Here is a 12438-nt window from a genome sequence, read left to right on the forward strand (position 1 = left end):
AAATGGGAATTTTAATTTATAAAAGAATAAATTCTAAGCCATAAAAAAAAACTTGTTCTAATGTGTTGGGTTGTGCTGTGTTGTTTTGATTTTTTGTTTTTATGTTTTGTTTCATTTAGTTTTTTGTTAATTTGTTTAATAGGTTTTCATTTGTTTTATTTTAATAATTGTCTTCATTTTTCTTCAAAGAAAGTCCTTTTCTTTAAATTAAAAAATACTTTTTATCTATCAATATTAGCAATATTATTTAGTAATAATAATAATAATATATATATATATATATATATATATATATATATATATATATATATATATATATATATATATATATATATTACTGGTAGTCCATTGAAGAATTTTTGTCACAGTTTACTTTATTTTGCTATCCTCGCTTACATAAATGAATTATAGTGTCCTGCACCCACTAGTAAAAAAAAAAAAAAAAATCAATTAAAAAAAATATATATAAATTATAAAAAAAATATATATCTGGTGTGTTGGTTTGACTGTATATATATATATATATATATATATATATATATATATATATATATATATATATATATATATATATATATACACGTTTTTGTACACATATATATTTCCTGTCTCCTGTTCTCTCTCTCTCAGATGGGGTCTATATTAATATTTATATTATAAAGTCATATGAAAATATGTAATATTTATGTAATATGTAATCGCATCTAAGTTTGTACATATATATATATATATATATATATATATATATATATATATATATATATATATATATATATATATATATATATATATATATGTATGTATACACAGACACACACACACACATATTTTATATATATATATATATATATATATATATATATATATATATACACACATATATTTTTAGCTTTTATGTTAGATGCGATTAATCGTGATTAATCGATTTGACAGCACTACCATAAATATATAATAAATCATATATTTAAACAATGTCATTTAACAAAAAAGGAGTACATAACAATTAAACTACCTGCAAGCATAGTTGGAGACTTTTAGTAGCTCAATAACTCTTTCTTATTCTTTACTTTCTAACACACGGAAGAGTGTTAGAAGAAGAGTACCTTCCACCACCAGCACAACTCTCACTGACTGGAATGTGTGTCATTCCAGTCAGTGAGATTTGTGCTGGTGGCAGAAGGTACTCTTCCAAATCCAACTGGGCTGATTACTGATTAGAAGGAATTACGAGAGAGGTCACAGCTGAGTCTGCGACAGACACTAACACACACACACACACATTAGTTTTCATTAGCAAACAATGAGTTCAGATTGTTAACCAAAAACTGCAAACATCTGACGGAGAGAAAGCACTTGGAATAGGGCGGGATGCCATTGAGGGATGGAGAGACATGGATGGGTGAGTAATAAGCTGTTTATTACTACCCTTATGCAGGGATCATCTCACTCACCACTCCTGGCTGAGGACAAGCCCTGTGCTTGTCCGTTCAGGTGAACTTATTTTGTTTTGCCTGCTATTTTGAGATTTAAATACTCAGGGCAGGAGTATTCTTAGCTTTTTTGAAACACTATATAGCTAAAAATATTTGCATGGTAACTGTGCTGTAGAAAACAATTATTGCACAAAAAGTAAACTGAAAATATTCTTCATGTGGTAAAATCTAAATTAACATAGGTTTTATTTAATCCAAAATTATTATCTTCTATTTTTATCAGACTTATAAAGTTATGCAATAATGCTATTCTTGATATTGTGTCAGCTGTTGCTTACTATGTTTTCTCTCTTTTTTGCCTCTCAGGCATACATTTGCAAAAATGGAAATAATTTCAGCTTCACTACGTTTCTAAAGAACCTCACATGGCATCTACAAGGAGTTTGACAAATCAAAAAAGAAAACAGCTTTGTTGTGCCCATTTGCCCTCAAAGCTCTTTTTTAAAATTCTCTTTACTTATATCCAGTGCTTCTCATAATTTAAATGAATGAGCTGCATGAATACTGTTTGGCGACTGCAGTTCAAGGTCCTTTATTGATTGACACTCACTAAGTTAGCCTAAGAAGCTAATTGCTAAGAAGCATTAGTCCATTCATTCAAGAACCATGTACACCTCAATGACTTACATCTAAAATGACCACTTTAGCTATTTGATTTTTGTACTCCATTAGACTTCCACAAAATCAGTTATATAAAGTGTAGGTTTGTCTGAAATTTTGAAGCAGTTCCCACACACATACTGTAAAATGGCTGTGCTGCCGGTTAGATTCACCAAAACCAAGAGAGACAAACTGGCCCAGGTTTTGTGGGTGCTGAACTGGATTTCCATTGTAACAGGAATCATTCTCTTTAGCTTGGGCATCTTTTTGAAAGTGGAAATCAACAAGCGGCAGGATCTAATGGTTGAGCGTAACCTCCAATCCGTGCCAAACATGCTAATAGCCGTGGGACTTATAGCCTGTGCGATTAACTTTTTGGGAGGAAAGATCTGCTATGACTGTGTGGACACCAACAAGTTCTTACGTTGGAAGTTGGTGATGCTCCCGTACATCATTTGTACGTTTTTCTTCACTTTGAGCGTACTCGTGGGTGCCTTGATGTGCTACAGCATGCTTGGACAGCTGGAGGAATCGCTAACATTGGGGCTACGTGATGCTATGCGTTACTACAAGGACACGGACACACCGGGCCGCTGCTTCTTGAAGCGCACAGTGGACCTGCTGCAGATCCAGTTCCAGTGCTGTGGGAACAAGGGCTACAGAGATTGGTTCCACATCCAATGGGTCAGCAACCGATACTTGGACATGTCTCAACGGGAAGTGGTAGAGTAAGTTGGACCTGAAACAAATCGTTATTTAAATATGTAATATTTAATTAGTTAGTAGTTATTAAAGTGCCCCTATTATGCTATTTTAGGTTCCTAATTTTGTTTTTGAGGTCTCCTACAACAGGTTTACATCCATCCAAGATCAAAAAACATTGATTTTTTCATAATATGCACTGCAGCTTAACTTGTTTTCTTCACAGCATTGGTTCAATCAAGGAAATTGTTTTTCTAATCCCCTCCTTTCCGAGAGCCTACTCTGCTCTAATTGGTCAGATGGCCCAGTCTGTTGTGACTGGTCTACTGGTTTCAGAGTGTGGAAATGAAACATCCTCATTCTTTGAAAGTGCATGCAAAGTGGATTTGCTTTTGCAACACAGAAAAAAAACACCTTCTTGACATCATAATAGGGGCACTAAAATAATAATAAATCTGAAATGTCTTCTGATTTTGGGGCAAATTTTAATTATCTTTATTGGCATTATAAGTATCAGGCAAACAATTACATTTACATTTATGATATGACCCTGTACACCATGCAACGTCAACTGGCGGCCCAGAGATTTCCATCCGGCCCCCAGAATAATACTGAATTCAGGAATAGCCTTGTAAGAGGAAAAAAGTTTAGGGCTGGTCCGAATACCATTTTTTGAGCTTCGAAGCTTCGGTAGTAATGAACATCGACTCTTCGGAGAGAGGGGCTGAACATATTTTTCTCTCTAATAAAGGCAGGAATCTGTGTCTGTATGTCCGTTTGCATTTTTATTATTTCGAGAACCGTTCATCCAATCGACTTCACAAGGCAGTGCAGTGTCGCATTTGGTGCAATATAGATGGACACGCGAGACGCGACACATTCAGAATTAATAAACTTTTAGTAAACTACAGTCAGAACAGCGCGAGCGGGAAGCGGCGCACCTCACGCGGGCAGGGCTTATGCTCCGAGAACGGACACTGCACTAGTGATATAAAACGCACACACACAGGTCTGTTAAATTAAGCAATACTTTTAAGGTAGTCTAATATTTTTCTGACTAACAAATTGGCACAGTAAGGGTAGAAATTTAAATAAAGAAAAAACGAAATTTAAATAAAGAAAAAACTAAATTTATATAAACAAAAATGAAATTTAAATAAAGAAAAAACGAAATTTAAATAAAGAAAAATGAAATTTAAATAAAGAAAAACGAAATTAAGTTAAATTAAAAACGAGATTAATTTAGATTGATAATAACGGGTAAAAATGCTAATACATTTTGTTTCTATTATTGTATTTTCCACAGTGTCAAAGCAACAAAACACAAGCTCAGACATGCACTTCGGTCCATACAAACTCCGCTGTTCTGAACACTCCCGTTGCTGGAACACGCGTCGGTTCTATTTCTAGCATGCACGCGTTTTCCGCGTGGCTCGAGCGCGCCTGAGACGCGTGTCTCAGTGTGCAAACTCCAACCTGTTAAATATGGGAGCCGAAATAAAAACGGACACGCCACGCAGCTGAGACGCTCACGCAGCCAGTGTGTCGCCGGCCTTATTCAAGGGGGAATGAGAATCGTTTCGCGGGGGATCCCAGGTGTGCAAAAAATAAAAATAAAAAAATATTCGAATGTCAAATTTTCAAATCGAATACCAACCCACCGAACGAATATTTGAATATTCGGGTCCGTTCCATATTTATTTATTTTTAAATCTAACGAGAAAAAAAAAAACCCTTCTGAAAAGTAGCTTGTGCCATAGCCTGCCTTCAGTCAAGAATGACGATAAACGCGTTGCTCTCATTGAACATCTTTTATTGTTTCACGTGCTCATTTTTTCACAAATGTCAAAATTTTCCTTGCCTGGGATTAGCGCACAATTGCGTGACAGTGATGGACAGCTTGACAGCCTCACAAATATGAAGCCTAAAATATCGCTATCGCCCCCTGGTGGCTTGCTGCAGTACAGGTAATATGTAAAAAATAAAATACATTTGGAATTAGAATTAGTATATCAAATAATAACATATTAGGATACAATTCGAATTTTATTTTATATTACGAGTATCTGGCCCTTACAGTGTCTGCAGAGAAAAATTCTGGCCCTTGGACAAATATAGTTGATGACCCCTGCTGTACACTGTAAAAAATTATTTTCATGATTTGTTATCACAAAAATTTTTCTTTTGTCAAATCAACTTAATAATTAATGTGGTTCAGATAACATAATATTTTGAGTTTCTGTTGATTAAATCAATCGCCTTCATTGTATTAACTCAAAATTTTAAGGCAACTAGGTAACTTACTTTTTTAAGTTAAACCAACAATTATTTTTTACAGTGTAGACAAAGTTGTGTTGATAACAATGGAAAATGCGATTTTACATTTTACAATTTAATTTTGTTTTTCTTGCTAGCCGTCTACGGAGCAATGTGGAGGGAAAATACTTAATGGATGGAGTTCCCTTCAGCTGTTGCAATGTCAATTCTCCTCGGCCGTGCATTCAGTACCATATCACCAATAACTCTGCCCACTTTAATTACGACTACCAGACAGAGGAGCTCAACCTGTGGATGAGAGGATGTCGTCAGGCTCTGCTAGATTATTACACCAACATCATGCATTCTATCGGCCTCACTGTTCTGATCATCTGGCTCTTTGAGGTTGGTTGTGTCTATTGCTTTGACTAGACATTAGGGAAGGATTCTAAGCTTAACTGATACAATTAGGTGTGGTCACATTAGTGAAATTTCATAGGCAAAAAGGTCCATTGTCATGTGTAGCTAAACAAGAAGCACTGCTCACACAGACGGCACTTTAAAAACCAAGCAGCTTTTTGTTGATCAACTCAAATTCGTAAAACCAACTTGAGTGTGAAATCTGTGTGTGGATTTTTTTCGCTCTCACAAGTAATTCCTAATCACGTGCATTCCCATTGAAATGACTGGATTTCGCCCGCAAAAATGTGACCGCACATTTACAAAACGTTGGATAGTTCATGACACTTGAATTTGATTAACTACAGTAAGCACCATTCCACAAGTGTTGCACTGCACTTTAAAGCATTATTTTTATGATTTGTTATCAAAAACAATTTTTCTTTTGTCAAATCAACTTAGATTAATTAATGTGGTTCAGATAACATAATATTTTGAGTTTCTGTTGAGTAAACCAAATCGCTTTCATTGTATTAACTCAAATTTTTAATTTCAATGAACTCAAAATTTTAACCAGGTAACTTAATTTTTTTTTTTTTTTTTAAGTTAAACCAACAATTATTGTTTACAGTGTGGGAAGCTTGAGCAGTAAAATGCATTGTGGGAGTAAAATACATTTTCAGGGAGCGAACATTCCAGTGCACTGGAAGAATTTTACACGTCCTTAAAATGGACGACTCCCTGATCAGTGTCCTGACTACTGAACTAGGGAGCTGATTGAGACGCACTCCTATTGTTGTCAATGAAACCCATAATTCCGCAATCAAGGATGTCAATAGCTCTGACTGAGTATTATGTTTATGGAATCATTGCTCTATTTACATATGCATCAGACCCAATTTCAGTTGAAATTCTCTTCACATCCTGATAGCAATCAATAAAATGTATATATATATCTGCTGTGGAAGTCTTAAGACCAAAAAAAATGTTTGTCCAATCATTGCATTCGGATCGACCTGCCCGTCAAGTTATGCATTTGCATGTCACAGAGCGCTATAAAACAAACAGCAGCCACCTTTCAAACAGTTCCACCTGAACCAAAAGAACTAGTTTATGCTGCGCTCATGACATGTCATTGCCGTTGTTAAGAGAGTGGCTGTGAGCGTTCATGTGTTTTGAAGGAGGAGTGGTTTGGAGAGCGCTCTGAAGGAGGGTGGGATCTTATGCTTTAAAAGCTCTGAAATTGCCTACCCCACCTTTAAAAATCTGCTCTGGTTCTGTGGCCTAATCCCATCCCGGGATTGTACACTCACTTTATAATCTGCTCTATGCACCAGTCTCTCCAGTCCCTCAGTGTCCTATGTAAAGCATGTGAAGCTTCATGTAGCACATCAAACAGTGTGAATTATTCAATAGTTTCAGGTGGATCAACTTTCTTTTAGAGGAAAAAGTATCAGACTGCTATTAGTTAAAACGACCTCATCGATTCCTTCTCTGACAGCTCTCAGTGCTAACAGGGGTCCGTTACCTCCAAACGTCCCTGGAGAATGTTCTGCGACAGGGGGACCCCGAGTGCGAGTCTGACGGGTGGCTCCTGGAGAACAGCTTTGTGGAAACCGCTCGCACTAATTTCAACATCATCAAACACCTGGGCAAGTTCAATCAGATCAACACAGCCAGCAATGGAGATCCAAACATTGATAGACCATCTACAGCACATTACGGTCCAGATAATGTGCCTCCGAAGCCTTCTCCCACGAGCAGTTAACCCTCCAGAATGCTCCTTCTGGTGAGAAACATTACATAAGCTACAGAGGACTGCTGGACTCTGATGCTATATGAAAATGATTAGGTGAAAATTGAGATGGCATTGTAAAGCAAGAACAGAGTGATATCACAACATACTGAAGTTCTGTTGTAATTTAATGTGAAAGAACGTAAGGCAAAGCATCATGGGGCCTTCATAGTCTTAAAACCTTTAAAATGCCTCTCATTCAGCATACAACAGTTCAATTTGTTCGTGTTTTTGGCAAGCCGTTTTGACTTTTATTCACATCTCATTTCATATTCATATTCAATTGTTGATATCAGGAATTACATTTCCACTAGTAACAATGTTACTTCTTGATATCAACAATTCAATTATTGATATCAACAATTCAGTTGTTGATATCAGGAATTACATTTCCACTAGTAACAATGTTAATTCTTGACATCAACATTTGAATTTCCACTAGTAAAAACTAGAATTCTTGATATCTGTAATTGTATTTTCACTAGTGAAATGTCACCATAGGCTGCCATTCGAATTCAATTGTTGATATCAAGAACTGATTTCTTACTAGTTGAAATTCCAATGTCACATATCAGAAATACAATTCTATTTTGATATCAATAATTACATTGCTACTAGTAAAATGCAAATTTTTGATATCAAGAATTCAATTGTCACTAGTTGAAATGTCAGTTCTTGATATCAACAATTGAATTGCTACCAGTAAAAATTTTCATTTTTGATATCTGAAAATGTATTTCTGATATCAATATAATTTCAGATATCTAAAATGGCTTTCTTACTATCACATTCATGATATCAGAAACTAACATTGTCACTAGTGAAAATCAAATTATTGATATCAAAAATTAACATTTTTACTAGTACCAATTCAATTTTTTATATCAAGAACTGACATTTCAACTAGTGACAACTGAATTATTGATATAAAAAATTATTATTTTTACTAGTAAGAATTTCTGATATGTGAAATTGGAATTTCAACTTGTAAGAAATCAGTTCTTGATATCAACAACTGAATTTGAATGGAATCCTATGGTGACATTTCACTAGTGAAAATACAAATTACAGATATCAAGAATTCTTAAAAAGTTTTTACTAGTGGAAATATAATTCTTGATATCAAAAATGGCCATTGTTACTAGTGGAAATGTAATTCCTGATATCAAGAATTAGCATTTTAACTAGTGAAAATTGAATTGTTGATATCAAGAATTCATATCCTGAGAATGAATAAAAGTCAAAACGGCTTGCCATAGTGTTTTAGATATGAATAGTGTTAAAGAGTGTTACTGGACTTATTTAGAGCAAAAACTGTTCACTGTAGGTTTTTAGTTAGGGAGTTTCAATATTTCCATAACGTAAAAATGGTTTCAATATATCCAAGATATCAAAAATGTCAGCTTACCCACAAGCCATCATGAATTATTGTTTCATGCCTTGGTCTCGTGCCTAAAACCAGGTATTGTAATCACTGGTGAAAACATGATATCAACAGCCTCTAAAATTTTTTTTTCAGATCTATATTTTAAGCACACCCAAGCCTAAGATGATCATGAATATGTAGTGGCAATAAATGCAACATGTACATTTAATTAATACATCATTAAAATTTTTAAGTGATGATACCAAGGGCTCTGTGCAGTTCATTGACTTTACTGAACATTTGAAATGTTGTGGTAACTCTGTGCTTGAAGTATGTATACTGAATACATTATAAATTCACTATATTATTAAATATTTAATATATATTTTTATGTAATTTATTCCTGTGATGTCAAAGCGGATTTTTCAGCATCATTACAGTCTTCAGTGTCACATGATCTATCAGAAATCATTCTAATACGTTGATTTGCTGCTCAAGAAACATAAGGGCTTTTCACACTTGAAATAGATAACACTGGGTCATTCTAAACCCCGGGTAAACGGAATCCTGAGTTATCCTGCTTCACGTTTCACAGTGTTCATAATTTACCTGGGGTTAACAATTAATTCTGGTTATTCACAAGCTGAAGTTTCACATTGTACATTCCTAAACCCTGGGTTAACGTTCTAATTGGCATATTTGCGGTGTCAGTGTCATTGATTGGATAAACGACCTGTTCATCAAGCTCAGCACTGCGCATCCTGTATTGCCGACTGTAATGTCGAGTTTATACTGAATGGACATTTCGGACTACAGAGGTAAGAATGAAACGGTCTCTTCTTCACTCGCGTTTTCTGTCAGCATTTGACAAATACTGAATTTATATACAATGCAAAGAGTTTCCGTGACTGCCCAAAGCAGGCAAATATGAGAACGCGATTGGCTGTAAAAATCTTTCACTGCATCGTTTCACACAGTACAAGTTTGGCACCACAAAAGTGGTGCTAACCCTGCTCCGGAGCAGGGTTTCATAACCCCGGGTAAAAAGCGATGCTAACCCCGCTTTTAAATTACAAGAGTGAAACGTTCCTTTTCCCGGGGTTAAGCGCAGTGTAAAAACCCCTAAGCCTATTTCTTTTTATTTTATCAATGTTAAAAACAGTTGTGCTGCTTAATATTTTTGTGGAAATCATGAAACATGACTTTCAGGATTTGAAAAAGTTTAAAGGCACAATATGTCACTCTCGCCACTAGAGGTCGCTTGTTCAAAACAAAGGCGTAGCTTGATGACATTGTGAATGAGCGTGGATTTATGGGAGTCATCATCTTCACCTCCACAGCAATTGGAAAGCAATCCGACAGACTCGGGCAGAAATCATGTTCATGTATAAGCTAATGTATTAAAGTTTTCTTAAAGTTACTGTGGTATGAAACAGTGCGAGCTGAGAGCCGTGGGAGCGGAATGAGTTCGCTGGAGCGAATGCTAATGAGAGATACCTGCGTGACACACCAGTTTTGAGTCCAGCTGAGCATTTATTATTTTTTTGTTGCATATGTGGGGTAACGCAGCACTGTTTTACATTGTTAAAACAATCATACTAAAACAACTGTTCACTCAGTGGCTGGTATGAGAGACACTGCACTTTGCAGTGATCGTGCTAAATCAAGAAAACAAGTGATTCAAACAATAAAACTGTGTTGAGCTACAGGTGCTGGTCATATAATTAGAATATCGTGAAAAAGGTCATTTTTTTATTGTAAATTATTTTTAAAAATGAAACTTTCATATATTCTAGATTCCCTACATGTAAAGTAAAACATTTCAAAAGTTTTTTTTTTTAAATTTTGATGATTAGAGCGTACAGCTCATGAAAGTCCAAAATCCAATATATCAAAATATTAGAATATTTACATCTGAGTTTCATTAAATGACCATCCCTACAGTATAAATTCCGGGTATCTCTTGTTCTTTGAAACCACACTAATGGGGAAGACTGCTGACTTGGCAATGGTCCAGGAGACAATCATTGACACCCTCCACAAAGAGAGTAAGTGACAGATGATCATTACTGAATGGGGTGGCTGTTTACAGAGTGATGTATCAAAGCATATTAAATGCAAAGTTGACTAGAAGGAAGAAATTGGGTAGGCAAAGGTGCACAAGCAACAGGGATGACCACAAGCTTGAGAATACTGTCAAGTAAAGCAGATTCAAACACTTGGGAGAGCTTCACAATGAGTAGAATGAAGCCGGAGTCAGCGCATCAAGAGTCACCACACTCAGACATCTTCAGGAAAAGGACTACCAAGCCACTTCTGAAACAGAAACAACATTAGAAGCATCTTACCTGGGCTAAGGAGAAAAAGAACTGGACAGTGAACAGTGGTCGAAAGTCCTCTTTTCAGATAAAAGTAAATTTTGCATTTTATGTTGAAATCATGGTCCCAGAGTCTGAAGGAAGACTGGAGAGGCACAGAATCCAAGCTGCTTGAAGTCTAGTGTGAAGTTTCTGAAGTCAGTAATGATTTGGGGGGGGCGTGACGTCTGCTGGTGTTGGTCCATTGTGTTTTATCAAGTGCAAAGTCAATGCAGCCATCTTCCAGGAGATTTTGGAGCACTTTATGCTTCCATCTGCTGACAAGCTTTATGGAGATGCTGATTTCCTTTTCCAGCAGGACTTTAGCACCTGCCCACAGTGCAAAAACCACTTCCAAGTGGTTTGCTGACCATGATATTATTGTGCTTTATTGGCCAGCCAACATGCCTGACCCCTGAATCTATGGGATATTTTCAAGAGAAAGATGAGAAACAGTCGATCCAACAATATACAGATGATCTGAAGGCTCAATAGTGCCTCAGCAGTGCCACAGGTTGATCACTTCCATGCCACACTTCACTGATGCTGTAATTTGTGCTAGAGCAAGTCATTTGCTGTAATATGTGCTGCCGACCAAGTATTGAGTGCACAAATGAACATACTTTATAGAACTTGAACTTTTCTGTTTTGAAAATCCATTTTTTGATTGATCTTAGGAAATATTCTAATATTTTGAGATACTGGATTTTGGACTTTCATGAGCTGTACGCTCTAATCATCAAAATTAAAAAAAAAAAAAAACTTTTGAAATGTTTTACTTTACATGTAGGGAATCTAGAATATATGAAAGTTTCATTTTTAAAAATAATTTACAATAAAAAAATGAACTTTTTCACGATATTCTAATTATATGACCAGCACCTGTATATAACGACTAGTTTTCTGTTGATAAATGTATCCAAACAGTTGCTCACCTGTCTAATAAACCAAATAAGTACACAAGTCTACAAAATATATAACACTGTTAAAGTGTTTTTTGGATATTTTAATCTAAAAATATTACATATTGTGCCTTTAAAAGAACAGCAATTATTTTAACTAGTCTTTTGTAACAATGTAACAGTCTTTACACTGCAAAAAATGCTGTTCTTACTTAGAATTTTTGTCTTGTTTCTAGTCAAAATATCTTAAAGTTCTTAAATCAAGAAGCATTTTCTTGACAAGTACAAATTATTTTCTTGTTTTCAGGAAAAATAAATCAAAATTAAGTACTTTTTTCCTTAAAACAAGCAAAATAATCTGCCAATGGGGTAAGTAAAATAATCTTAGTCCAAACTGAAAACAAGATTATATAGATTATTCTTGGTTTGAAATAAGATTATTTTGCTTAAATTTATTTGCATTAAAGCTGCATTAATGGCTACGAACTACAGATTAATTCATAAATAAAAAGCAGCCTTTTTCCCTTTAGATCTGAAACATGCACCAAAGAAATATTTTTCTTGTTTT

At 35.2% G+C, this 12438-nt stretch overlaps 1 protein-coding gene across 1 annotated transcript; it reads left to right on the plus strand.

The window, feature by feature from the left end:
- Positions 1-2198: 2198 nt before the first annotated feature.
- On the plus strand, positions 2199-7504 carry prph2la (peripherin 2-like a). Its single transcript, XM_048191780.1, has 3 exons — positions 2199-2821; positions 5210-5456; positions 6952-7504. The coding sequence occupies exons 1-3, from the start codon at positions 2241-2243 to the stop codon at positions 7216-7218; spliced, it is 1095 nt and encodes a 364-aa protein (XP_048047737.1). The 5' UTR covers positions 2199-2240; the 3' UTR covers positions 7219-7504.
- Positions 7505-12438: the final 4934 nt, after the last annotated feature.

Source organism: Megalobrama amblycephala, linkage group LG5, assembly GCF_018812025.1.
Source record: "Megalobrama amblycephala isolate DHTTF-2021 linkage group LG5, ASM1881202v1, whole genome shotgun sequence".
NCBI classification, from domain to species: Eukaryota; Metazoa; Chordata; class Actinopteri; order Cypriniformes; family Xenocyprididae; genus Megalobrama; species Megalobrama amblycephala.